The following is a 23847-nucleotide window of genomic DNA, read 5'->3' as shown; positions in this document are numbered from 1 at the left end:
TATATCCACCAAGTGAACACTACGCCGTGTTTCAGAGCATCAGACATTAAAAGGGGAACAATGCAGGGTAGGGTGGGGGGCCCCATTCAGTGTCTCAGCACAAAGAAAGAGGTAAGTGTATCGTAAGGAGATGGGAATCAACACAGGAGCTTATGAGCACTAGGCCGCTTTGCAGATCTTTGGGCAGGAGCCAGGAATAAAATTGTTAACACTGTGGGGCACTGTTGGTTTAAAAGGGACTTGTGAGGGAGATAAGACATGAAATAATAATTACCGTATCAACAGCAAACTCTTAAACCAAGCCAGTCACTGCATTCTGAATGCTAATTCTATACTTTAACATACCTTGTTAACTCATAATTCTCAAAATAGCCCTAAGCAGTAGATGTTATTTTATCACCTTTTTGCAGATGAAGAAACTGAACACAGTAATTAGGAAACCTTCTCCATGGAAGTCAGAGGGGGAAAAATAAACTCAAAATTCTTAACTCTCACACCCCCGCTACCATTCAGGAAAATTTGGTGAGAGAGATTTCTGAATAGCAATGATGACCTATTTTCTCTTCTCTTATAGATCAGAAGTCAATATTCCTAATCAGCCCACCAGGAATAAACTGGGAATTTATCATGTCAAAGTGAAAAGAAGAACTAAAACAAATTTAATAAAACATTTTAACACAAATACGATTCTTCATTCTATCTAGCAAATACACATTTCTCTACTGGTTTGGGGCTCTGTATGAAGCTGATGATAATCTCATGCTCCCTTCCTAGCCAATTAACACAAAATACTTTAAGACCACAAAAGGGGCCAGGAGATGAGGGAAAAATATATATATATATATATATTTTAAAGAAAAATAAGTATTACCTCTGAATGCTGTAAAATTTTTGAAGATTACTTAAATTTTAGATTCAGCAAAGCGTGCATCTCTGTCCTGCCTCTCCCTGTTATCTCTGAAGGCAGAGAAAAGTATTAAGAAAAGCCCAGGGAAAGCGGCAGTGGGAGAAAGGTAATAGAAATTTCCCTCTGGAGCTCCCACAGCTCACCCAAGACAAGGAGCTTCAGCTTTAGGGGGTGGCTACAGCTGAACATGCTATATTTCTCGAACTTTAGTAAACACAGTAATAACTGGACAATTCCAGTCCCGTTCCCCCAAATTCCAACACAGCAGCCTTGAAGATGGAGCATAAGGTTTTTCAATTTTACAAGCCTCCCAGGGATTTTCCCTGTTATCTGCAGATTATAATCTAAGAAATACCTTGAAGAGAAATGCAAGCTCACTACCTAGCAAGCACTGTGTCCCACACCTTCAGGACGTTCACTGGTCCCGGGGCCTACCTGGCTCAGCGTCCTTGGGCCTGTGTTCTTCATCAGAAGGGCGGGATGGTGACCACACAGATGGGACTCGCCTGGGAAACTGCCCTTCTGTGTAATCCAGGGAGTGTGTGGGCTGGCTAACGGCAGCCCAGGTGTAAAGTTGATCTTGCTATATTTAAAAACAAAAAAAATTTAAGCTATTTATTCAATCACAAAAATGAAGTCATCTTGACTGATATATTACAACATCATTTTTAACATAAATATACATGCGGGATGTGTGTATACAGGGGTGGGCAAACGTAGGGTTACAGTTGTTAGTATGCAAAGGAGTTTATTCTTGTATTATTATTTATTAATTATTGTGTTATTTATCTCTATTACAACTGTAAACCTACTGTTGCCCACCCCTGTGTGTGTGTATGTGTATATATATATATATATATATATATATATGTATATATATATATGCACATATATAAAACATTAAAAGAGCATTTTACCCTATTAATGAGGATTCATAACATACATTCCTGCACAGTCATTTCATTTTCTTAACCATGCTTGCCACAATTTTTTATAGTAAAATCTACATTTCCTTGAATGCAGAGATGCCATGTGGGCCTGCAGAGAATTAAAACATCAGAGAATCAGACATTTAACCGGAGAACTCCCTGGACAGTGTCTTTAATCCATTTGAATTCATGATGTCGCTTTAAAATCTGTCTAAACACTTGAGGCACCGTCACAGGACAGGCTGTCCTTGGGCACCACAGGCCATATCAGCTCCCTTGTGGTCAACACAAAAGGTCCGGAAAACCAACTCATCTCAGGTCCCGGCTGCAAAGAGGCTCGGGAGGGAAACCACGAGAAGGAAATGAACCTGCCAAGAACGAAAGAACTGGACAGGGATCTCCTGGCACAGCAAGCTCTCCCCAGCTGCAGACCCGCAGAATCTGGGCAGAAGAAGGCTCAGAACACCCCCCAGTGCCAAGGAGCAAAGTGGGAATCTCACAAAGAGGCCGTTTTGAGGCCGACAGGCACCTTAGGAACCTGCTCCCTTGGATTTCAGAATAATACATGTTTAACCAGCCTAGGACGCACACTCTCATTTTAGGATGCCAGGAGAGTACCAGAGTTTTCTTGGCATTTTTGCTGATTGTCACTAAGTTTTTCGATCAATGAGTGATTGCCCTGCGGCACTTCCTCAACAACCCATGAATGTCTTTTTCTCTGCTGCATTTCTGTTTAACATTTCAGGAATGTCTCTGTGATTTTCCTGACCGATGTATGTGAGCTAAGCTCCTTGCTACCAGTTACCATATCCTACATCCCCCCATTTTCCTTGAGATATTGTAATAGACACACAGTGAGTACTAAGGAATTACAAGGGTCAAGATCAATAAAGGCTGTCTGTTAACAAATCAAATCAGAGTTTTATGTCTCGGTTAAAACAGGGATGTGTTTCCCGTGGTGCTGTTCAACTTCCTTAAACCCTTAAGGTCTGTTTTGACTTTGGTTGAAGTAGATCATTTCTTTCTATTAAAGAAAACAAAGACAGGCTTTCTACTAAAGGCACATAAGAGAATTTTCAATCACAACTTAAAAGAGGCATAAACAGACCACAGAAGGGGAAAAAAAGTTGCTTTCAGCAAATATTTCCTCATCTTTATAAGTGGGTTATAAATAATAATTCCCCCAGTAGCTCAGAACTACAATACGCAAATACTTGATCTTAGAGGGCCCACGAGAAAACACTAATGCTCCCAGTTAGGCATTCTGAGAGCTCTTCATTGAGATTTTTATAACCAATATGAGAGCCTGGTTATCACCTGAAAGTATTTCAGGTTAACACTGTTCTGAGAGTGCTATAGGCAAGAACATCCTACGGCCCATTGGTCTGTATATTGAAATAAAATCCCCATTGCTCTCTGGAAGAACTCTCGCCCTTCTCACTGCTATCCTGTGACTCAGCAGTGAATGGAGATGGGAGGTTCATGCACATGGGAATAAATCTTGCTTTGGTTTTTCCCTCTTCCCAGTAAGCTCTCAGATCTGCCCCAGCTCTCAGGCCAGTGACTCCGGATTTGAAAGTAAAATATAGTATCTGTATTCCAGACAGTCCAGGAGTTACAATCTCCCATCAGATTTCAAAAATTCGTCTGAGGAGAAAAGTGTCTTTTAAAAACAGGCCTAAAAGCATGCGGTTCATTCATTTCTTTACACACACACATGCTCTATCATCTGCTCCTGGAGTGAGCAGATAAAACCTGTCGCCACCAGCAGAGGGCGCTCTACCGACCCCTGGCCACACGCCGGCCTGCAGCAGGGCTTCCGCTGCACTGGGCTTGGGTGTGACCTCCAAGGACTACTAGGTCCCCTGGAGGGAGACCCCTGAAAATGCCCACCCCATTACACAGTATTTTAGGGAGGAGGGCGCTGAAGGTTAATTTATTTCTGATTTTAGGACTTTACAGCTTCATCTGAAGAATGAAACAGTCGGGTGGTATTTTGAGTTTGTCTGTGGTCTTTAAAATCTTATGGACCATTGTGTTGATCAGATTTGCTTTTGGTTTTGGCTGTTAGAAAATCTGAAATTGGTATACGGCCCACCAGCCACAGGTTTGAGGGTGCCAGGAGCAGCATTCCTTGTTTTATGTTCCATTTCAGTTTTGTTTCCTTTTGTCTTTTTGTTCCTCTTTTTGCTGACAGCTCATTTTTACTACCTTAAACTATCTTACTTTTCTTACTAAGCATCGTAAATACTTTTTGGAATAAGGTGGCAATAAGCAGATTATTAGTATTAGGGAAATAACGTAAGATCCATGTATTTATTTTAACTGATTTAAACTTTTTATAGGGTAACTGGCTAGATAAAAGATACTGATAGTAGATGGAATTGTTCTCACAATATTTTAGTTTACATTGATCGTTTAAATACAAAAACAATAGCACAAGTCTATTGAACAAGGTATGGGACAGAAGAAAAACAGTAACTACTCAGTACCATGCACAACAGCATCAATTTGGTATATTATTTTTTCATCTTTCTTTGAATATTTTCGTAGCTATGATCATATCACACAGTTTTTGTAAGTAGCAAGCCATACATTTTTAATTCATTCCATCACTTCCACACTTTCCCACCTTCTATCATGAACAAAGGTGTCTGAGCTTTCACTTTGTAGAGCACAATTAAGAGTGTATATAAGAATTCTCATCACAAGGACAAATTTATTTTCTTTTTATTGTATATCTCTGAGGTGATGAATGTTAATTAAACCTACGTGGCAATCGTTTCACAATATATGTACATGGAACCATCATGCTTACGCCTTAAGCGTGGATACAGTGATGCACGTCAATTACGTTCCAATACAACCAGAAAAACAAAATGCTTTAAAAAAGAGCCAATGAACTTAAAATTGAAAAAGTATAGTATTCTGCCACTCTTTCTAACGCTTTCAAAAGCCTTCTCAAGTAGCAAAATAAGTATTTTGTTTGTTTCTAGATCTTATTTTTCTCCCTCTCCTCTTTCCTATGTGTTATTACTCGGCTGACTAACAATTATATCTGTAAACCTAACGCATATCACATGCTCCGTGATTCCTAATAACCTGCAGGTGTTCAAATTCCACCTTCTTGGTCAAAACCTTTTGCTTTATCTTTTCTGAAGACAGGTCCTGACACACCTTTTCTAGTTTGCGTGAGGCCTTCCCATACCAAAGCGGGTGAGTTATCTTACCATCCCAGAGCCAACCAGGATATTTCCAGGCTGCCAGGTCTAGCCTGCTGCTGCTGAAAGGGTTTTTAAAAATTCCCTGCCTTGAAGCCACTTCCCAGTCTCTATTTCAGAGACTAGACCTCCTGTGACTGCCTCCCACACATTACTGGAACCAGTCTCCTGACTCAGCACCTCCCTGGCACTTCTTGTGGAAATGCAGCCCATGAAACATGGATGAATTACAAAAGAAACTCCCCTGCAGAGACTGTGTCTTCAATGAATAGTCAATAAATTTTAAATATCTTAAAACAAAATTTCATAACCAGTGACTGGTTTGGAATTTGGGGTTTGATCCGTTTCAAGCACAGCTAAATGTTTCCTTCTTTATTGGCCTCTTTTCAGTGATATAAATTCATAAAAATCCAAAGTCTTAGCCACTGTTAAAAAAGGGCATCTGATTAGGTTGGATACGCTAGTATCCAGATGGTCAGCTTTTTCCATAATGCAGCTAAGGAGTCCCTTTATGGACTAACAAACTGCAAATTGTTCATCAAAATATGTGAGGGGAAGAATTAAGAATTACTCAAGAAAACATCTTCTCATATAAGAAGCAACTAATGAATGAATAAATAAGTGGAACAACAAATCGATGTTTCCCTTTCTCTCTCTCTCTCTCTCTCTCAGATCAATACTTTTTTTTTTTCATTTTAAAAATGAGTTCATAGTATCAAAAGGGCCCAGAGAAAGGAACATAGGTTCAGACTGGGCCTGGCAAGGAGAGAGAATCAGGACTGACTTAGATGAAGGGAGTAAGTTGTGAATGTCAGAGCCCATGGTGATAAGGGGAGAAATAAAGAAAGAGCACTGAGAGCAGGGGAGCCTGGATCAGGGTCACTTACTCAGAAGCCCACTAGTCTCCCTCTGCCCACCACATGCGAAGAGGAAATGGCAACCTAATATTCTTTGCGGCAGAAATGTGGGAATAAAAATCACACTCATTAGCAATCCACTCTTAAAATTAGACACCAACTAACCCCAGCCGACAGGGAGATACCTAAATGCCTGCAGTGAAACCTTCCCAGGGGAGTGCAGGGGACTCCATTCGCGACCTTGCAGGCCTCGCCTCCCTCGGAGTCCAGACCAGAGCTTACATTTTCTCGAAGGTGTTGGGAGCTCAAGGGACTGTGGTAATCTGCTCCAGATGAACACTTACCAAGCAGAATTAGCACATATATTACAGCTGCCTATTGAGTCTCCCCTCACAGAAAGAGAAGCTAAAATGAAGGCTCGGCCTTATTACTTATTTTCAGGAGCTATTGACAAAGGAGACTCCTGTTAGAAATTTTGCCTTTGCCTTTGAGGGTACTTGGTCACCAACTGCCATTAGCACAGACGCAAGCTGGAAGGGAGGGAAAGATCCGTAATGAGCTCTGCTACTTACAGACTGGAGCGCCTAGATGGTGCTCAGAAGGGACACTGACTCAATAACTAGCAGAACTCACTGTCATTATGGCCATAGCCATTAGCAACATCATGAAAATCAAGGCGAACCTTCACAGCAGGGCTCTGACCTACAGGACGCAAATACGACTAAATAAAATAGCGACTTCGAACAAGCCATTTCTTAAGACCACATACTTTAACCAAAGTAACAATTGGGACTTAGGAACCAACAAGTTTATCCATACTACCCATGAATAGTCCCATTGGGAGATAGTTTACTAGCTCAATCTTATCTCTACTACATAGTACTTATTTTCAGGAGCTCTTGACAAAGGAAAGGCTCTTGTTAGAATTTCTGCCTTTGCCTTTGCCTTTGCCTGTACTTGGGAAATGCTAACACATTTGTATGCACAGCCTGTAATGACTATTCTAGAACAGGCTCAAAGGCTTCTACATAATCGCACACCGGTTAAAAGCAGGCATTTCAGAGTCCAACAGTAGATGGGAATCATTTCTCTGTTAATTACTATGTCCATCTCCCTCTCTCTGAAAGAGACATCATAATACTTCCCAGGGGTGTTATAAAAATCAAATAACATTGAAAATCCTTAGCAAAGTAAGGACTCAAAAAGCGGTTCCCTATTCTCATTAAAGAGTCATTAGGGGTCGCTGAATTGGACTTCTGTGTACCAGTGAGGCTGCACACTTAGCAACAGAGTTTGGAAACAAAATCAATTCTCATCGCCTAGCTCAGTGCTCTTTAGCTGGATTTTAGCCTCAAATTATTACTAAAATGTCAAGTTGACCTTAATGAAAGCCATGACTGAATAAGGTTATGAGAAGGATGGGCCCGAATTGTGCTTTGCTGGGTCTTATTTTGTGAAAACTTGCCCCGTGCTTACAGACACTGCTTCCTGTTCATGGGAGAGAACATGGGCTAAACTGAGGGCTTGTTTAATTAATAGTCATTTTACCCCTGGGTACAGAGAGATGTTTTCCATCAACACTACGTGACTACATCTGGTGGATTAGTTGACAGGAGAGTGAAGTGTAAATTGTAATTGTAAATTTGAACTGACCCCATTATATTTATAAGCTCATGATCTTTATATCTTGATATAAACTCCTTCACAAAATTTTGTGCAAATTCTTACTTAAAAATAAAGAATATTTCAATAAGATCTTTTTTTAGCTATAGGAGACAATTATTTAGCAAATTCAACTTAATGAAAGTTCTGTTTTAAAAGGAAGGTATGTCCTTTTAACCTAAAACTCCACTCAAGGGAGTTATCAAGTTTTAACTAAGTGCTGAGTCAGAAATGTACAACGAAATCCTTTAACTTGTTTACGTCAGCATTTAAAACTTTTCATTATTTTCTCTTATGCGACTGTAGCAAATACCAAGTGATTTTGCTTATATGTGGAATCTAATGAACAAAATAAACCAACAAACAAAATAGAAACAGACTCACAGATACAGAGAAAAGACTGACAGCTGTTAGAGGGGAGGGAGTTGAGGGGCTGGGTGAAAAAGGCGAAGGGATTAAGCAAAACAAACCATCTCAGAGAAAACAGGGTGGTGACTGCCAGAGGGAAAGGGGGGCAGGGGGACGGGAAAGACGGCAAAGAGGGGACACATGGTGATGGAGGGAGACTTGACCTGGGACGGTGGACACACAGGGCAGTGTGCTGATGATGCATTATAGAATTGTACACCTGAGACCTATAGGATTTTGTTGGCCAATGTCACCCCAATAAATGCAATAAAAATAAAGAAATAAATAAAAATAAAAAACATATTACAGTGAATTTTGCATTGCTGAAATTTTAAAATGTCTTCCGGCCACTCTGTAAACTTGGAAATTAATACCGTTCTGAGAATTCCCTTTCCCTAACTTGAAGCAACCAGCAGAGGGCAGAGCGACACATTTCATAGTTGGATCCCTGGGTATGAATGAGAAGGAATTATAAAAAGAGCCTGAGGAGTTCTATTTTTGACTGAAATTCAGCACCTCGGTTGCTGTATTTGCATATATGCTGAGCTCAGAGACATGCGAAGAGGAAATGTCAACCTAATATTCTCTGCGGCAGAAATGTGGGAATAAAAATCAGCACTGCAATGGAGTAAATTGCTGTAGAAATGCTTGGAATCAACGGAATAGAGACATGGAATAGCCCGGCTGGCGTGGCTCAGCGGCTGAACATCAACCTATGAACCAGGAGATCGAGGTTCGATCCCCGGTCAGGGCACATGTGCAGGTTGCGGGCTCGATCCCCAGCAGGGGGCGTGCAGGAGGCAGCCGATCAATGACTCTCTCACTACTGATGTTTCTATCTCTCTCTCCCTCTGCTTTCCTCTCTCTGAAATCAATAAAGATATTTTTTTAAAAAAAAGAAATAATTGGCATAGATGACAAGAGATTAAAATATCTGTAAAAATGAATCCATGAAAATAATTTTCTCTCTCTCCATATAGGCATTCCACAATAACCTCTTAATCTAGAATGCACACCCGATAGACAAGATTATTGGAAAGGTTTTAAATTCTTTCTATAGGGTTATTTGAAACTTTGATTTTACTGTCTTATTATTCTATAACTTCAATGTCCCACAACCCCTTGTACTACAAAAAGCACATTTTAAAAGACAAAGGAAGATGCAAACGAAGAGAAATCCCTGGGGAGTCTTGCCTGGTGTTACAGCAAATATCATACGAGATTAAATTTAATATTTATTTCAGATAGAGTTCTGTTCAGTTACATTGCCAGGTGTGGGTATCTGCGTTTTATATTTCTCAAGTTTTTGCAAACAGGAACAATGAAAGCGTTAACCAGAGAAAGTTCCTGTAAGAAATTAAAGGTGGTATTAGTTCCACTAAAGATTCTGTTAACTCCCTGGACCAAATCAATCAATCAATCAATCAATCAATCAATCCCTCTCTCTCCCTCTCACCCCCTGCTAGCAGTTTCTCAATTATACACAACAAGTGAACCAAAGGCTTAATGAGCAGCCCGGGGAAAAGGTTCCATCATTAAGCTTAGCTCTAGCACAGAAGTTGAGCTAAAACTCTTGAGGACTCAAAGACAGGACCTCCTCGGAGCCAAAGAAAAAGGCCAAGGGCAGCTGCCTCATGGAAGCCACAGACTGATATTCCCAGAACATTCTCTAGAGCAAGGCTTTCCCGAACCTGGCTGATCAAAACCCCTCTATCCAGAGTCCCACCTCAGACCAAATCAATCACCCTCTGGAATCTGAGCCCAAGAGTTAGTCAGAATTTTAGAAAGTTACCCTGGTGGCAAAATAAACGGAAGAGATGAACATTAGATGAAACGACAGACTCAGCCTGGAGGCAGCTAACGGAGGGCCCTGTGGGCCGTGAATAAAAGCTTTGGAGCTACCCTGGGGGTAAAGCTGTCCAGCAGGGGAAATGCGATCACCCCTTTGTGGAGAAGGCAGTGGGGAGGCCGGGAGGGGAACCAGGAGGCTGCTGAGGCCACCGCCTTAGCCAGACGCAAGATGAAATCGGCTCACATCCGAGATCCACTGGGAAAGGAAACAGGGCCAGGCTGCCAGATACACCTTTGAATCAGCAGGACTTGGCGACAGATTGATGGGCTGTTTTGAATCAACAGCATTTAACACCAGGTGAGCTGTGGAAAGTGAAAAAAAGGGCCCAGAGTCGGGTTTGACTCCGACTCTGCCGCTTACAAATCTATCTCATGGGGCAAGGTACCCTCCCCTAGGCTCAGTTTTCACATCAGAAAATAGAAGTGGGATTAAATAAATAAGTTATTTAAATTAATCCATAGAAGTGATAAGTTAAATACGTATTAGCACAGTGCTTGGCCTTTAGTGAGCGCTGACTAAATGTTGGCTGCTAGTCGGGATTTTTGTTGTTAATGATGTTGCTATAAAAATCGAATCCACTAAGGTCTACTCTGGGGAAGTATTTTTAAAGGAATTAAAAAGCTCCCCTGATGCTGAGTACAAGGACCCAAGACCAGTTTCAGTTTTCCGTAACTGTTGCTGAGGAATGCTGTGTGTTGTTGTTTTTGAAAAAAACTGAACGAGAAATGTTTAAGGAAGGAAACAATTTAGTTTTACGATGACCCTCAGAGCCACAAACCGTCTGCATTAGTGAATATCATGGGATCTGGAAACAAGAAATATAAGTTCCAATTTTCTGACTCCACCACTCTTACCACCTAGACTGAGAGGCACCAAATAGACCCGCGTGGCCTCACTGGTCCGCATTCACCACGGGGTCTACTCACCCTCTCCCAGGGTCCTGCTGACGCCGAGGAAAACACCACCCACCCCTAGGTCCTCCTTGTCTAGCTCCAAAATGATCTGAAATCCCTGCTATGCACCCAAAGGTGCTTGGATCTGTGCAATGAAGAGTTACTGTGAGAACCAGAACTGCCAAAACAGAGGAGTGGGCAAAGCAGGTTTACAGCTGTTCATGAGGAAAAGGACATGCAGGTTAATAGCTTTATTAAAGCACAAGAATGTCACAGTGCAACCGTAAACCTCCTTCGCCCACCCCCGCAGAGCTGAAGGGTTTGTGCTGATCACTGAACTTTAAGCGAGAGAGAATGAACATAACTTTCCAGTGCCTCGAGTTTATTCTTCCGTAAAATGGGGATAAACCCATCTCATCAGGGCTGTTACGAAGATTAAATGAATTAATATTTGTAGAGTGCTTAGGACAGTGTCTGATATGTAATAACCATAATGTTTTTGTAAATACTGAAGACAACTTTTTAAAAAGTAAAGGCACCAATTCAAGGAACTGACACAGGCCGGCGGGCTGGTCACGGCTGGAATGGGGCCCAGGATCAGCAAATAATTCACGAAGGAAGTTCAGAGAGAGCGACGTGAGTGCCAGCACAAGAGGACAGAAATGCGTCTCCCAGGCTGCCTTGGCCGAAGGTTTTACCCAGTTTCCCGCTAAGAAAGGACTGAGATTAAAACAGAGCCACCTAGGTTTTAGTTGTGGGCACTGCATACGTAATTCCTTCTTTCTGCTTTGTAAATGAACATAGTTTATTCCACGTTAGAATTATGATTCTAAATCAATCCATCTAGCATCAATTAAAGGACCCCTGGAATGGCTCCCAAATTAAAGTCTACCCTTCATCTCAATGCTGGATGACACCACCGCGGTGGGAATGAGCCAGCCCGGACCCCGACCTCGCCTGCAGCCCACTCACCTGGCCACACGCTCAATCACTTCATCACCCAAAACCAAAAACCTGTCAAAAAACACATGTAGGCCTCCTACCTGACCCTCTCCCCCAGACCTTGACAATCCTCACCCCGCTCTTTCCTACCCCCCACTCCCTCTGGTCTTGCCTTCTCACTCTGCAGCCCACTGTTTCCACCACTCCCGCGCCAACATCCTCAACTGTCACCGTCACCAACCATCCGGATGCAGGCACCGGGGCAGAATGCCAACCTGAGATGGGTGTGAGGTTTTACCTTTGCCATCCCGGGGCTCCCTGGCCCTCCTCAGGCCGCCCTGTCATTCTGTTCAGCTCTCGGTCCTGTTTTCTGTGGTGTCCAGATGGAACGTCTTCCACTTTTAAACATCTGGCCTCACGCCCCTAAGCCATCCAATGGGGAAGGTGACACCTCCTAACTCACAGCGATTCAGGAGGCCAGCAGCGCCCCCTCAACTTCCCAGCACCCACTTTAAAGAGCCCGCCCCCCCCACTGGTCCCTCCCCTCCACTCACACAGGTGTCCCACGCCTGTCCCACCCACCGCCCCACCTGTGCTCCGCATCCCAGCCCTCTGGCTTTCTCCAGACAAGAGAGCATCAATTCGCCTTCCTCCCTCATTTTCAACATTTCCTTCTGCTGAATCCCTCCCGTCAGCACCCACATGTGCTCAAACGCCCTCCCCATGCTTTTCAAAACAGGGACAAAGAAAAAGAGAAACGAAGCAGAAATGAGCTTTCATTCCCCACCCTGTGTCTCTTTTCCCTGATAAAACCACTGGAGCTCCTCGCGCACCTGTACTGAGCCCCCCACCCATCCCCTCGCCGGCACCCTCGCCCTTCCATTCGAACCTCAGTGCCCACAGCACCCCACCCAGATCCCTCTCCACCAGGCTGTTAACAACAGCCTTGGGTACATTCAATGACTCCATGCCAGTCCTGATCTCACTTGACCTCTTGGCAACATCTGATACCACTTTTTTTTCTGTTCTACCTCCCTGGCCCGTCTTGGTCTGCCCCCGTGCAGCTGACCCCGCTGGTCACTGCATAAATGTCCTTCTGCAGGCCAGGGCCTGTCGCTTCTCGCCCTACAGGCTCTCTCCAACACAGAACAGCCTCAGGTGCCATCTACAGGCTGAAGTCCTCAGTCTCTCTCCCCACCCCCGGACGCAGATAACCAACCACTTCTGCATGTCCTTCGTAGATGCTCAGACTCAGGGAGACCTAAATGGAACCGTCCTCTCGATTTGCTTCCCCTGTGTTTTATACACAGTAAACAGCATCACCCTCTACCCTGTCACACAAGCCAGAAATCTGGGCTCCCTCACCTTTAAACAAATCCATCAAGTCCCCGAGTCGTTTCATTTCCATCTCCCAACGCGGTGCTCTTCAAAGTGTGGTCAGGGGCCAGCGGCCTCAACATCACCGGAAACTTGTTTGAAATGCAAGTTCTCCAGCCCCACCTGAGACCCGCAGGATCAGAGACTCTGGAGGTGGAGCCCAGCGGTGTCTGTTTTACCGAGTCCTCCAGGTGATTTCAGTGTCCGCTGGGGTTTGACAATCACTTATCTAGGTATCGTTAGAATTACACTCTTATAATTCCATTTCCACTTATGTAGCTGCGGGCACTGTCTCCCCCATCCCTTCCTGAGTCACTGCAACATCTGCCTCAAAATCTTCCAACCCTACCCACAGAACACCCGCAGGCACACTCCACAAGCACCCCAAACGCTCTCTCTAAATCCTGAATCTCATCCCATCACACTCCTCCACCGAAGGCCTCCAGTGGCTCCTACTGCTCTCAGGACTGAATTCCAATTCTCCACCCTTCTCCAGAAGCCTTCTTAGGTGGCTCTGGGTGCCATCTAGCATCTTTCCTTAAGATGCCTCCTCTGCCCCGACTCCTCCCTCATGCTGTGACTCTGCTCCAGGACATAATGACCACAAACACCTCAGAACCTTCCATCACCCCCAGTAAATACTGGGCCACCACATCTCTTCATTTTTCTGATGGTCAGCAAATAAGTCCAGGGAGAGTATCTCCATTTTTCATGGAAAATTTCAGTAAATACTGTGTGACTGACTGGTGACCACGTGTGGGTGGGGACAGGCAGAAAAGTCAAACTTACACCATAAAGTCACCTTTTATCTATCTCACCTGTCAACCAGGGGTCAGCAAACTGGAGCCTACGGGCACATCTAGCCAGCCGCCCGCTTTTGTACAGGAAGGTCTGTCAGGACACACAGCCATGCTCATTCATCACGGTGTCCACGGCTGCTTTCACACGACAGCGGAGTTAAGCAGCTGTGACAAAGACTAAAATATTTTCTAAGGCCTAAACTATCTCCTAGCTGGCCAACTTTGAAAAACTCTGCCACCCCCTGATCTAGACAATAAAGATAATAAATAAGAAATAAATCCTTCAGGTTTCCAAAGTGCTGTAAAAATCGGGAGGAAAAAAGAACCCCCCAGGCTCCTGGTTGGGTGATGTTTTCTCTGTCCACTCTGCCATGGGGTCACAATTCTGGACTTCTCCTGGCTCTTGGGGAAAGACAAGGAAGGCCGCAGGAAATGCCAGTCACATCAACAGAACCGATTAATATTCAAAGCAGGTTCAGGAGAAGGGTAAGAAAAGTCATGGAGAGAAAAGTTGGGCTGAGTCACCCATTTTAATGAAAGGCCATCATATGAATTCTAAGTGCATTCTGAGTCACCCAACACCGTTTGCCAAGTGGGTGATGCAAGGTACCAGTTCTGGAAGCCAAAACATATCACGAAGAAGAAAGTATGTCACAGCCTTAAAAAGTATGACTGCCACTGATGTGTTCTTTAAAAATCCATTTTTCTAAACTTCAATGGCCTTGGACTGGGGATTGTTCTAAAATCCACAAAAGTACCAGCAGCATTTCTTCTGAGCTCAGAAAACTTTGTGATGAAGAAATAATAAGTAGTCTTAAGAATTGAAAGAATTCCGTTAAGGTGTAAACTCAATGATACTGAGAAAGAGATAAGAGAAATACATGTTTCTTCTCCCAAAAGAAACGAAGAGACAATAAAAAACTATGCTGTGCTGGATAGAGAATCCCTGTATAAGAAATAAATAAACCTAATGTAAAATAAATATGAAATACTTTCAGACAAGTGATTGTTATTAAAATAATAGAAACCATTGGAACTTGACCCCAGAAATCCCCTTATTTGACCAGCCTCGGGGGTCTAATATTGAGATATTAAGAAGGAAATTAAATTAGAGCCACTACAGCGTCTGCAGGGCAATATTTACACAGTGCCCATATGTTCTTCTACTTTTGGAATAAACTTATGGATAAAATATTAACTTTAAAAATACTTCTAAGGATAGAAATGTGCCTATGGAGGCTGGGAGGTTCATGGGGCCTGGACCAGGTAGAAAAAAAGGTAGAGGCACTAATTTACCTAATTGGCGGAGGTGCGTGAGGAGGCAGGACATACCATCCGAAGTTGATAGCACAAGTACAGACAGACAAAAAAATCTGAAGGGTATTATTTATTGTTAAAAGAAGAATTATTAAAAGGAAACTAGAATAGCAATAGTAACTATACGGGAAGGACCGAGGAGGTGTAGGGCAGGGGTGCACCCAAATCCTCACGTTAGAGCCAGAATGACAGCAACGCTGGCGATGGCATCAGCAAACTTAAAATACCTGAAGTCAAACCAGCTCACCCAGAGCACGGAGTCCCACGTGGGGCAGGACTGACCGTGGGACGGCGGGCCAGGAGCAGAGCCTGCTGCTTGTCTTTGCAGCATGGCTGTTCTCTAACCAGGTGAATGCAGGGCCCCAGAACATTCTAAAGCCCTTAAAATTTAAAAAAAAAAAAAAAAAAGAATAAGAAATGAAATAATGAAATGAAATGAAATAATGAAATGAAATTGAAATTGAAATGAAATGAAATTGAAATTGAAATGAAATGAAATGAAATGAAATGAAATGAAATGAAATGAAATGAAGAGTAGCCCGGCTGGTGTGGCTCAGTGGTTGAGCAGCGTCCCATGTACCAGGAGCTCCAGGTTTGATTCCCGGTCAGGGCACAGGCCTAAGTTGCTGGCTCCATCCCTAGCAGGGGCGTGCAGGAGGCAGCCGATCGATGTTTCTCTTCCATTGATGTTTCTCTCTCTCCCTCTCCCTTCCTCTCTCTCTGAAATCAATAAAAACATATTTTTTAAAAAATTAAATGAGTAAGGTTGAGGGAAAGGATTGCAGTTTCAATCTCCTTATCATGGATTTATGCAATGGTTACCTGGCTAATGAAACAGATGTAAAACAAGGCTACAAAATGAATTTCAATAAGTAAAATCTTCTATTCGCTACTGACTTCTGTGTTAATATTACAGCGAAGTCTGCAAGGAAAAGAAATATTCAGCTAAATAATTTTAAAAGCTGGTCTGCAAAGTAAATATAATTTTAATACCACGTTTAAAAGAAAAAATGACTTTCCAAGAGTTAATACTATACACAATGTTTCAAAAATAAAAATACAGCAAAAACATACATATGTATACTCTTAGAGCTAAAAGATGTCATAGACTTTACTGTTCTCAGAAAAAGACTTGTGTGGGTTTCACTGAAAAATAGCAGTTAGCATTCTTCCTGCTCCAAAAAACTTAATTCAAATACAAAAGATCAATTCTATTTTCCCACTTAAGTCTTCTTTCTGACTACTGGTGACAATGAATAGAGTACATTTCATTAGTTTTCTGGTAATCGCTGTTGTAGGTAATCATTACTGACTTACCCTTTAACAAGTTCAAGATCATGTTTCTTTTATTCCTTTTTGGACTGAATTTTCATATCTCCCTTCCCTTTATTTTTTTAAATGTTTTTTATTGATTTTAAAGAAAGGAAGTGGGGGGAGAGAGAGAGAGAAACATCAATGATGAGAGTCATTGACCGGCTGCCTCCTGCGCGCCCCCTACTGGGGATCGAGCCCACAAGCCAGGCACAGAACCATGACCTGGAACCCAACCATGACCTCCTGGTTCACAGGTTGACGCTCAACCACTGAGCCACGCCGGCCGGGCTTCCTTCCCCTTCATTCTAGTCTCAGTAATACACTCATCCAAACCTATGTCCATTTAAATACACACCAAGGAGCTCCTGCCCATAAGGTCAGGGATAACTACATATTCAGCAAAATCAAACAGGTCTGCCAAACTCAAAAAAGCCCAGCATCCAAAAAATGTGCCCAAAACTACTCTGCTAAAAAGAGTATTTAAGATCAGTTACGAAGGATTAAGCAGGTATAATCATACACTCCTGCCAAAATCCTTGAGCCAAGTAAGCTTGCTTTCTTTTTGTGATGTAAAGCAATAGTGTGCCATCTGACGTAGTTATGGCTGAACAACCCATAATTATGTAAGATAATTGTGGTTTGCTGGAAAACAACTGCTGATCAGCATGACCCAGAAAAGGGGATCGAAATACGCATACAGGCATTCAAAGGAAAAGGCGCCTTAGGGGCCACGCACTGGACTTGCTCTTGCAAAAGGACCTCCATTCTCAACTGACAGGCAATGCTTTTATTTATGGGTCTTTTTTTTTTTAACTTCCTTCCCACCACGAATAGAATACAAATTTCAGAACAACGAGAATCTCATTTCTCTCGCTCACTGGCCTATCTCTGGAGCCTAAAACATTGCCTGGCCTGTAGAATGTATTTGGTAAATATCTGTGAATGAATTAACATGATCACTCACAGCTCTTTGCCTGTTAGTCTTTTTGAAACTTTAAGGTGAAATGTAAGAAAATATGTGACCGTTTTTCATATTTTGGACAGCATTCCTAAAGCAACATATTAGGCTCTAAAATGTATAAAAGAAATTAAACTAAATCAAGAGCTGACTGAAGTAGGCTGATCCGTCAGCTGTATCGGTAAGATCCCCAATTCAAAACTCGACTGCTCTGCTTGCGTGTGGAAACGGACAGAGGAAAGGCAGAGGGGAGAGGGGACAGGGGCTCTTAGGTAAGGGAGCAAAGTCAGGGTGGTGCCAGTCGTGACTTATTCCCAAAGGCTGTTCTGTCTCGAAGGGCAACTGTCCTCAAGAGAACCGTTGGTTAGAAATCCTCCCAGGAGCGATTTTCTAGAAATCAGCAGAGAGATAATTATCAGAAACTTCTCTCCCCACAGATAAGTCATTCCTCCTGCTCACTCTCTCACCAGCACTTCAGTCCATATAAGTCCCTGTGTTGTTACTTCTTCTGCGTTTTGAAGACAACCTCGGCTGCACATATAATAAATGCACAGTTCTGTTGCTGAATTGCTGTTTAAGTACATGAATAACGTTTCTTAACAGAGTACCTCTAATTCTGTAATTGTTTCTGTTCAGTTTGGTGGGCAGCGTGGAGAGATAGCAACAAATAAAGTGGGGAGAAGATGCAATCACAAAGTTGGGGGAAAGAAATCCCACATTCTGAGGAAGTTATTTCATATCATATTAAAGGGTTTTATTTGTTTGGTTTCTGGCTTTCTATGCCACATCACTGCCCTCCAAAATAACACACACGGATGGAGCAGGTAGGGGGTAAGAAGCAGCCAGTTCAGTGATTAAAAAAAAAAAAAAAAAAGAGCCCTGGCCAGTGTGGCTCAGTTGGTTGAGCATCACTCTATGCACTGAAAGGCAGTTGGTTCGATTCCCGGTCAGGGTACATGCCCAGGTTTCAGGCTCCATCGCCAGTAGGGGGCATGCAGGAGGCAGCCGATGGATGTTTCTCTCTCACATCAATGTTTCTCTCTCTCTCCCCCTCTCCCTTCCTTTCTCTTTAAAATCAAAAACATATTTTAAAATAAATAAATAGATAAGTCTTAAGAAGGAAGCTTCACAAGTCACAGCACATCCTGGGCAATGTCCTTTCACACCATATAACTTGGGTTTATTTCCTTCCTAGTATTGTCTATGCTCTCAATGAGATCTCACATCTATTTTATGTGATTTGCTTTTCTAATACTGAAGGGAGATTCAGGAGAGCACAGGTTGTAACGGGTAAAGAAGAGAAACAAGAGAAACAGGCACAGAGAGACATTTTACTATTTACCACTGCGCCTTGGCCTCAGCCAGGGCTCATTTTCATTGCCTTTTAAAACATCATTATTAAAAAAAACAAAACAAAACAAAACATCGTTATTTCACTCCCTGAGAAAAAGCACATACATTGAAGAAGTCTATAAAAGTAGGGGGTAGAGATGGAAGCAATGGGACCGACCCTCCTGGGTGAGAACTCTGCCTCGCGTACACCTCGGCACCGGTGAGCCAACCACACCCTGAATTTTCTTATGAGAAATTCACAGTCATCACAGGCAATGCTGCACATGTACCACACACCTGAGAAAGACTAGCAATACTCTGGCTTGAGAAGGACAATCCAATCCAACTATGCTGACATTTGTCATGAATTATGAATATGCCCTTTGGATTACTGTTTTGCAGCATTAGCTCTAGGTGTCTGGGAGCTGGGGCAGAGCGCAGACCCTGCTGCTTCATGCCAATATTTTGTACGTAGGTGAGAAATGAACGCAGTGAAATAGCATCCTAGGGCCTATGGAGACCTGCAGCCACTGGGAACAAAACTCTTGCCTTATGGAGCTCCTTCTGCAGGAATGTCTACAACCAGCAAAGTCAGAAACACTGATCTGAGCCCCTTTGACATCCTAGCTGATTAAAGCAGGCTAGATAGCTGTCAAGAGCGGCCATCTGTTGAGGAAAGGAGGTTTGGCAAATATATTTTAAAATACCCTAGAAATCTTACTGTGTGCGACAGAGTGGATGGACCTAGAGGGCATTATGCTAAGTGAAATAAGTCAGAGAGAGAAAAGCAAATACCACACGATTTCACTTATATGTGGAATCTAAAGAGCAAAATAAGTGAATGAATGAAATAGAAACAGACTCATAGATACAAAGAACAGACTGATGGTTACCGGAGGGTAGGGGGCTTGGGGGGCTGGCTGTATAAGGCGAAGGGATTAAGAAGTACAAATTGGGAGGGGAAAGAAATACAAATCGGCGGTTACAGAATGTCACGGGGATGTAAAGTTCAGCAGAGGAAATAGTCAATAATATTGTGATGACTATGTAAGGTGCCAGGCGGGTCCTGGGAATATCGGGGGGAGCACTTTGTAAAGTATATGATTGTCTAACCACTGTGCTGTACACCTGAGGCTAATACAGAATAATGTTAAATGTAACCTGGGACTGAAAAAGAAAATGAAAAAGAGAATACCCCAGTGAAAAGCGAAAGCAGAGAAGGGGCGCACCGAGCCGCGGAGAGGCTGGGGGAGGAGGCCTGCGTGGCTCGCTGGCCTGGAAATGATGGGGCGATGGGCAGACCCACGTCCCAGTGCTGCCTCCACTGAGGCCGCCTCGGGGACAGAGCCGAGTCCACTTACATCAAACGGAGCCGAGCCCGGCTGGGCGCGCTGGGGACACGGCTCCCGGAAGCAGTCGCTGAAGGGCAGGAGGAGGCCCATGGCGATGATCCGTGAGCAGAACTTCTCGGCCTCTTCTGGGGGCCCGTGCTCCTGCTGGCTGAACAGCTTCTCCAGCAGCGTCCGCCCTGCCGAGGAAACAGCCGTTAGAGGCAGCCCGACGGGTCCCCAGGGGGCAGGGGACAGGTAAACACAGCCGGCGAGCAACACCGTTGCCGAGGCTACTGGCTGCGCAGAAGGCGGCCTCTCGAACTCACAGGCGACTCTGCAGCCCCAGGCCTGGGCCACCACAGGGGACAGGGCAGCTCTGGTGTTCTCTCGCATCCCCCCAAATACCTCCTGCCCCCACACTGGGTGGGCCATGTGATGAGCGTGCATCTCCCATCTGAAGGGCCCAGCCTTTGGGATTTCACTGGAAATCCTCCTTCCTAGGGAGCAGTGAGTCACTACTATTGAGCTAGGGAATGACAGCGGGTGACATGCATTCCCAGGCACGGCGATGGGACAGCAGGGAGGAGGCGACAGGGAGGCAGGCAAAAGCAGCAACCCTGGGAAGGGAAGAGCGTTGACCAGCAAAGTCACCCTGAAGAGGAAAGTGACAGAAGGAAACTCAGTTTTCTCATATGCACCTCAGAAACATAACTCTAGAGCAGGTCCAAACTTGTTTTTTATTATTTCCTTAAAAGAGACAAGAGAGGAGAACTGGCTGGGGACCCTAGAGGTCCTGGGTCCACCTGATCACTTGTTTCTCAATCCTGGTTGTACCTTAGACCCACCGGGGAGAACAGAATGACGGAAGCAGGACCGGACATCAGTATTTTATTGGGCACCAGCTGATCCTAACGTTAGCGAGAGTTGAGAGCCCCAGGCCCAGGCCCTAACTCGTTCAGACACTACTCACTCTCTAATTTATTATCCTTCAGAAAATTATCTAGCTTCAGTAGAAGAAATTGGAAATCTCTACAGTCCCTTCTAGAGTCACAGCTGTTCTCTCAGTTCTCGCCCTATTGCTTCCCTTCCCTCTAATTAGGGGAGTCAGTCTTCAAATTTAGATTAAAACCACTTATCCAGAATAGCCTTCAGTGATCCCCTTCCACACTCTTTTGGAACCCTTCAGAGCTCCTCGGTGCAATTCATCATTTTAATTAATTATCTGTGCAATTTGTTTAATGTTTACCTCCCTTACTAAAATGTAAACCCTCTGACAGCCAGCAACCATCCTGCACACCCGGCCACCTGCACATAAGAAGCATCAGTAAATATTTTCAGGATTTCTGAATGAATACCATGTGATCCTACGACAAAGCCTCATTCACATCAAGGCCAGAACTGGAAAGGAAATACCAGTCTATACCAGGGGTCTGCAAACTTTCTGTGAAAGGCCAAATCGTAAATAATATAAGCTTTGAAGGCGACATAAAATCTCTGTTGCATATTCTGTTTTGTTTTTAATGATTTTGAAAATGTAAAATGCATTTAGTTTAAGGCTATACAAAACCAGGCCCAGATCTATATTTTAGTTACAACTAAATTTCAAATGTATAATAAACACTCAGTTCTGTCAAGACACTGGCAATGTGACTCTCGTGCCTCTTCCTATTTTCATTTGTGAAACTAATTTCAAAATCTCCCTCAGATATGTGGAATGACAAAGCAGGGCAAAAGAGACCTCTATTTTTCCCATTCCTTGAGGTCACTAGAGAACATTCTTTGGTCCCCCAAGACATTTGCGAGGGGAAATAAAGCATTTTTTTTCCCCCTACAGAACTTAAGCTTGCCTAAAACTAATTGGAACCAAACACCTATGAAGTCTCATCCCTTAATTCTCAAGTGACTAATTATCATTACAGTACACCCATTTTACACATCTTACGGTATGGCTGAAAATAGCCCTAAAGCTAGTTATTTCTTTTCTATAACTCAGATATTTTGCATAAGCAAAGTCAGAGAGAGAGGCTCTTTCCGTGTGTGCATGTGCAAGCATAGGAGTAAATGTGTTTCAAGCCAAGAATTTTCCAAAGGGATCATGGAACAATGTGGAAGAAAGGAAACTATAACTGCCTCGTAACATCAGTTCTATGTTGAGCAAATATCCCTGAATCCTTCATCCAGGGCTTCTCAACTGCTCTTTTCCCCATTTTCCCCCTTTATTCTTCAGAGAGCTCACTCAGCCCTTGAATTTATATAACCTGTCTCCTCCTCGTGAAACGAATAGACCAAAAAGGAGTTCTACAAAAGCAACCTCCCAGGGTGGTCTGACCATGAATTCCTAACTGGGCAGGTCACAGAGGGTAGTCACACCCCAGACATAGAACTTCTTTGCCTTAAGCAAGCCCTGTCCATTGTTTTGGGGCAGCTAGGTTAACTCCCCTTTGAAATGTCCCCTTTCAGACCTTTCCCTCTGAAGTGTGACCACCCTCAGGAGAGCACATAATCATAACTACCCTGTAATTCGATCCCAGCCTTGCTTTCTCTCACCTGCATGGAATCTTCCTTACATTCCCTCCCTAGTTCCAAATGCATAAAAGAAGCTCCAAATAGTCATTTCTTGGAAGCATTCCACCTCCGTCTGTTGAGATCTTGCTTCCAGAAGTATCCTCTGTTTGACTCAAATTTTTATAAAAATTCTCTACAGTTTTGGACAGTCTTGCATTGACAATTACTTGGCGTAGTCAGCAGGACTCAGAAGAAGTCCATCCTGGCCCACCCCTCAGACCTAGACTCCCTGCTAGGTACCAGCAGGGGCCCATGGTGCTCCACCAGCTCCCCACTTCTCACTGGATGGACTTTGGAGAAACTTCTCTTGGAACCCTGGAATTTTACCTGCTTTAGGTGGCAGTTCCTAACTTTATTTCAGCTGTTCTTATATGGCTGCTTTTAATTTCAGCTTTTTTAAATTGGCTCAAAAGGAAAATTAAAATTAACATGGGTAACCATGCCCCCCAGGTTGACAAGCCTCACAACAGTCAGGGTACAATTCATATGGTCCCTCAACTTCCAAGTATCTACAGAAATGGAGAGATATAACTAAAAATAATATCACCTTGTAATCCAACCCCCTCCTGGCTTTCTCCAACCTTCATACAATCTTCCTTACATTCCCTCAGTTCTAAATACAAAAGCAGAAGCTGCAAACTGCTATTCTAAGAAGCATTTTCTTAGTCTGTTGAGATCTTGCTTCCAGGCGTATCCTGTTTGGCTCAAATAAATTTTTATAAAAATTCTCTACAGGTTTGGACATCCTTACATCAACATAGCTGTGGCCGCAGACAATTACTCAGCCTCTCTTAGGCCTCAGTTTTTTCACCTGTAACTGGAAATAATCATCCTCATTACCTTCTAGGATTACTGCGAGAATTAAATGAAATAATCTTGTGATGGATGTAAACCCTGAGAAAAAAAAAAAGATAACCTGGTGGCTAACTAGGCTCAACATTCAAAAGCAGAGCCTAGCAGGCATTTCTGAACAGGGGCCTCTCAGGCCAGCCACGCTGCAGGGAGAAGCTTGCACTGGACTGCCTGCCTTCCCCTGTTCCTGACAGCCGAGCCAGCCCTTATAAAGGAGGTCCTGGGATTGTATTTCAGCCAATAGACTGAAGCTTTCCCCAACCAATCAGAGCTACGCAGCTATATCTCCAGCAGTATCTTCACCAATAAGAGTGGCTCCATTCTGACCAA

At 43.5% G+C, this 23847-nt stretch overlaps 1 protein-coding gene across 1 annotated transcript in view; it reads right to left on the bottom strand.

Annotated features, from left to right (window-relative positions):
• The window catches only part of FMN2 (formin 2), a 223260-nt gene that overhangs the window by 186174 nt on the left and 13239 nt on the right, over positions 1-23847 (bottom strand). The window contains exons 2-3 of the mRNA XM_087829045.1: positions 20131-20297; positions 1343-1490 (exon numbers count right to left, since the gene is read on the bottom strand). Of these exons, the coding sequence (XP_087685171.1) occupies positions 1343-1490; positions 20131-20297 (315 nt within the window). The remainder of the gene's footprint in view (positions 1-1342; positions 1491-20130; positions 20298-23847) is intronic.

The sequence above is a fragment of the Miniopterus natalensis genome, chromosome 21 (assembly GCF_054644295.1).
Source record: "Miniopterus natalensis isolate mMinNat1 chromosome 21, mMinNat1.hap1, whole genome shotgun sequence".
NCBI classification, from domain to species: Eukaryota; Metazoa; Chordata; class Mammalia; order Chiroptera; family Miniopteridae; genus Miniopterus; species Miniopterus natalensis.
This window is presented reverse-complemented; position numbering and strand designations above follow the sequence as displayed.